General features: G+C 71.8%; 1 protein-coding gene across 1 annotated transcript; it reads left to right on the forward strand.

The window, feature by feature from the left end:
* Positions 1–150: 150 nt before the first annotated feature.
* Positions 151–2,643, forward strand: LOC113981133 (EMI domain-containing protein 1-like; the record flags this gene model as incomplete). The annotated part of the gene is made up of 7 exons (XM_027708369.1): positions 151–391; positions 488–549; positions 654–768; positions 1,081–1,179; positions 1,355–1,492; positions 2,418–2,504; positions 2,591–2,643. Coding segments are annotated over exons 1-7 (795 nt in total), but the record flags the coding sequence as incomplete, so codon positions are not given.
* Positions 2,644–2,746: the final 103 nt, after the last annotated feature.

The raw sequence follows: 2,746 nt of genomic DNA on the forward strand, positions 1-2,746 counted from the left end.
GGGGGGGTCTGGTTCAAGACCCTGGCTGGGTTTGGGGGGTCCTGACTCGGATTTATGGGTGGGACTGGGGGGACCTGGGTGGTCACACATGAGTTCAGGGAGGGTCTGGTTTAGGGCCCTGGGTGGGTTTGGGGGGTCTGACTCAGGGTTATGGGTGGGACTGGGGCACTGAGCCTCACCCAGAGCAGGGATGGGGTCCCTGCACCCCCTGCTATTTTGGGGGGAGGATCAACAGGCTTTCCCAGCCTTGTGGCCCTTGGGGAGTCTCCCACCCCTCCCCACCCTGACCCCGCTCCCCCTGCAGAGACTCCCACCTTCCTCACCCTGCGGGACACGGGGCTCCCCAGCACAGCCCCCCGCCGGCCCCCCCTGCGCCCCACGGCCTTCTCAGGTGGGTCCCTCCCCAAAAACCACCCGGGGTGGGCACGGGGGGGGGGGCTGGATGCCGCCCTCCCACCGCCTGTGCCCCCCAATTTCTCTCCCCCAGGGTGCCTGAACTGCAGCCGTGTCGGGGAGCTGACGGCCCGGCTCGCCACCCTGGAGGCGCAGGTGAGCCCCAATTTGGGGTCTGTCACCCCTTCCCACCCCCCCCCGAGTGGCACAGGAGCCCCGGGGGGTCTCCTTGTCGCCCACCCCCGCTGTGTCTGTGCCAGGTTGCCCGGCTGGCAGCGGCAGAGCCCCCCACCCCCGCAGCACCCAAGGGCGGCCCCCCGGGCCGGGGGCAGCTCTGGGGGTCCCCGGCGGCCCGCGGGAGCCCCGGCGATGACGGTAAGGCAGGGGGGTGACAGTGGCAGTGACGGTGGCAGTGCCACCCGGCAGCACCCGCGGCGCTGGGAGAGCCCCGGGGTGCTGTCAGTATATCGATATTTGGGGGGACCCCCTCTTGGACCCCTCATTTGGGGGGACCCCCTTTTGAACCCCTCATTTGGGGGGAAGGGGGAGGTGCTGTCCCGCCCCCCCCGTTGTCCCCAGCGGTGACATCAAGCCCCCCAGGGGCTCCGGGAGGGGGTGAGTGACGGTGGGGGCCCCCCCCGAGGGGGTGTCCCCGGGGTGCCCCCCTCAGGGTGCCGCTCTGTGCAGGGAGACCCGGCCCCAGGGGACCCCCCGGCCCCAAGGGCGACGCGGGAGGACGGGGCCCGTCGGGAATTCCGGGAGTGAAGGGGCCGACGGGGCCGCCAGGTAAGGGGAGGGGGACGACGGGATGAGCGGGGGACAACCCCCCAAATCTGTCGCTTGACCCCAGCTGAGCCCCCCTCCCCTGGTGGGAGGATCTCGGGGGGTCCGTGCGGCGGTTTGGGGGTCGGAGGGGCTGCAGGCACCCCCCCGACCTTCACCCTCCTCTTCCTCCCCGCAGGTCCCCCCGGCCCCCCGGGACCCCCCGGCCGGGATGGGGCCAGGGGGCTCCCCGGAGAGAAGGGGCCCCCCGGCCCCCCCGGCCCGCCGGGCCCCCCTGCCCCCGTGGGACCCGCGACCCCCCGCCTGGCCCAGCCCAGTAAGGGGGGCTGGGGTAGAGGGGTGAGGGTCCTTCCCCGGCCCCACCCCAGGAACGGGGCTGGGCTGGGGGCACAGAGGGCCGGAGGGAGTGGGGTGGGGGTGGTGTGGGGACCCCCTGCTTGTCATTGGGGTCCTGGGGAAGAGGTGGGAAGCACTGGGAAGAGCTGGGGACCCCTGGGCCGTCATTGGGGTCCCAGGGATGAGGTGGGGGGCACTGGGCACAGCTGGGGATCCCCCTGACACCATCAGGGCTCAAGGGATGAGATGGGGGGCACTGGGCAGCAGTGGTGACCCCCAGGCCATTACTGGGGTCCCAGTTATAAAGTGTGGAGCACTGGGCAGAGCTGGGGACCCCTGGGCCGTCATTGGGGTCCCAGGGATGAGGTGGGGGGCACTGGGCAGCACTGGGGACCCCCCTGACACCACCAGGGCTCCAGGGATGAGATGAAGAGTGCTGGGCACAGCTGGGGACCCCTTTGCCAACATTGGGGTCCCAGGGATGAGGTGGGGGCACTGGAAGAGCTGGGGAACCCCTGTCATCACTGGGGTCCCAGGGATGAGATGGGGGGCACTGGGCAGCACTGGGGACCCCATTGCCATCATTGGGGTTCCAGGGATGAGGTGGGGGGCACTGGGGATCCCCCTGACACTACCAGGGCTCCAGAGATGAGGTGGGGGGCACTGGGCACAGCTGGGGACCCCGTTGCCATTACTGGGGTCCCAGGGATGAGGTGGGAGGGGCTGGGTGGCGCTGGGGACCCCATTGCCATCATTGGGGTGCCAGGGAGGAGGTGGGGGGCACTGGGCAGCACTGGGGACCCCCCTGCCAACACTGGGGTCCCAGGTGTGGGACAGAGCAGGGGAGGGGTCCCCCACCCCCCCAGCCCTGCCCCCTGCCCACCCCCCTTTCCCCCTTCCCCCAGGGGACCCCCTCCTCTCCAACACCTTCACGGAGCCCACCAGGAGCATCGTGGGGCCCGTGGGCCCCCCCGGACCCGTGGGACCCGTGGGTGAGTGTGTGTCCCCATCCCCTGCCCCCCACAACCCGTTTTGGGGTGCCCCGGGGCCGAGCTGAGCTGTGCCCCCTCTCCCACAGGTCCCCCGGGCCCCACCGGGCCCCCCGGACCCCCCGGACCCCCCGGACCCGACGTAAGTGCTGGGGCGGGGGGGGGAGGGCGGACCCCGGGGTGTCCCCTCCCCCGAGAGGGTGTCACCCACCTTGTCCCTCGCAGGGAAGAGCCGGAGCGCCCGG

Source organism: Neopelma chrysocephalum, unplaced genomic scaffold, assembly GCF_003984885.1.
Source record: "Neopelma chrysocephalum unplaced genomic scaffold, ASM398488v2 Primary Assembly neopelma1_96154, whole genome shotgun sequence".
Classification (NCBI taxonomy): Eukaryota; Metazoa; Chordata; class Aves; order Passeriformes; family Pipridae; genus Neopelma; species Neopelma chrysocephalum.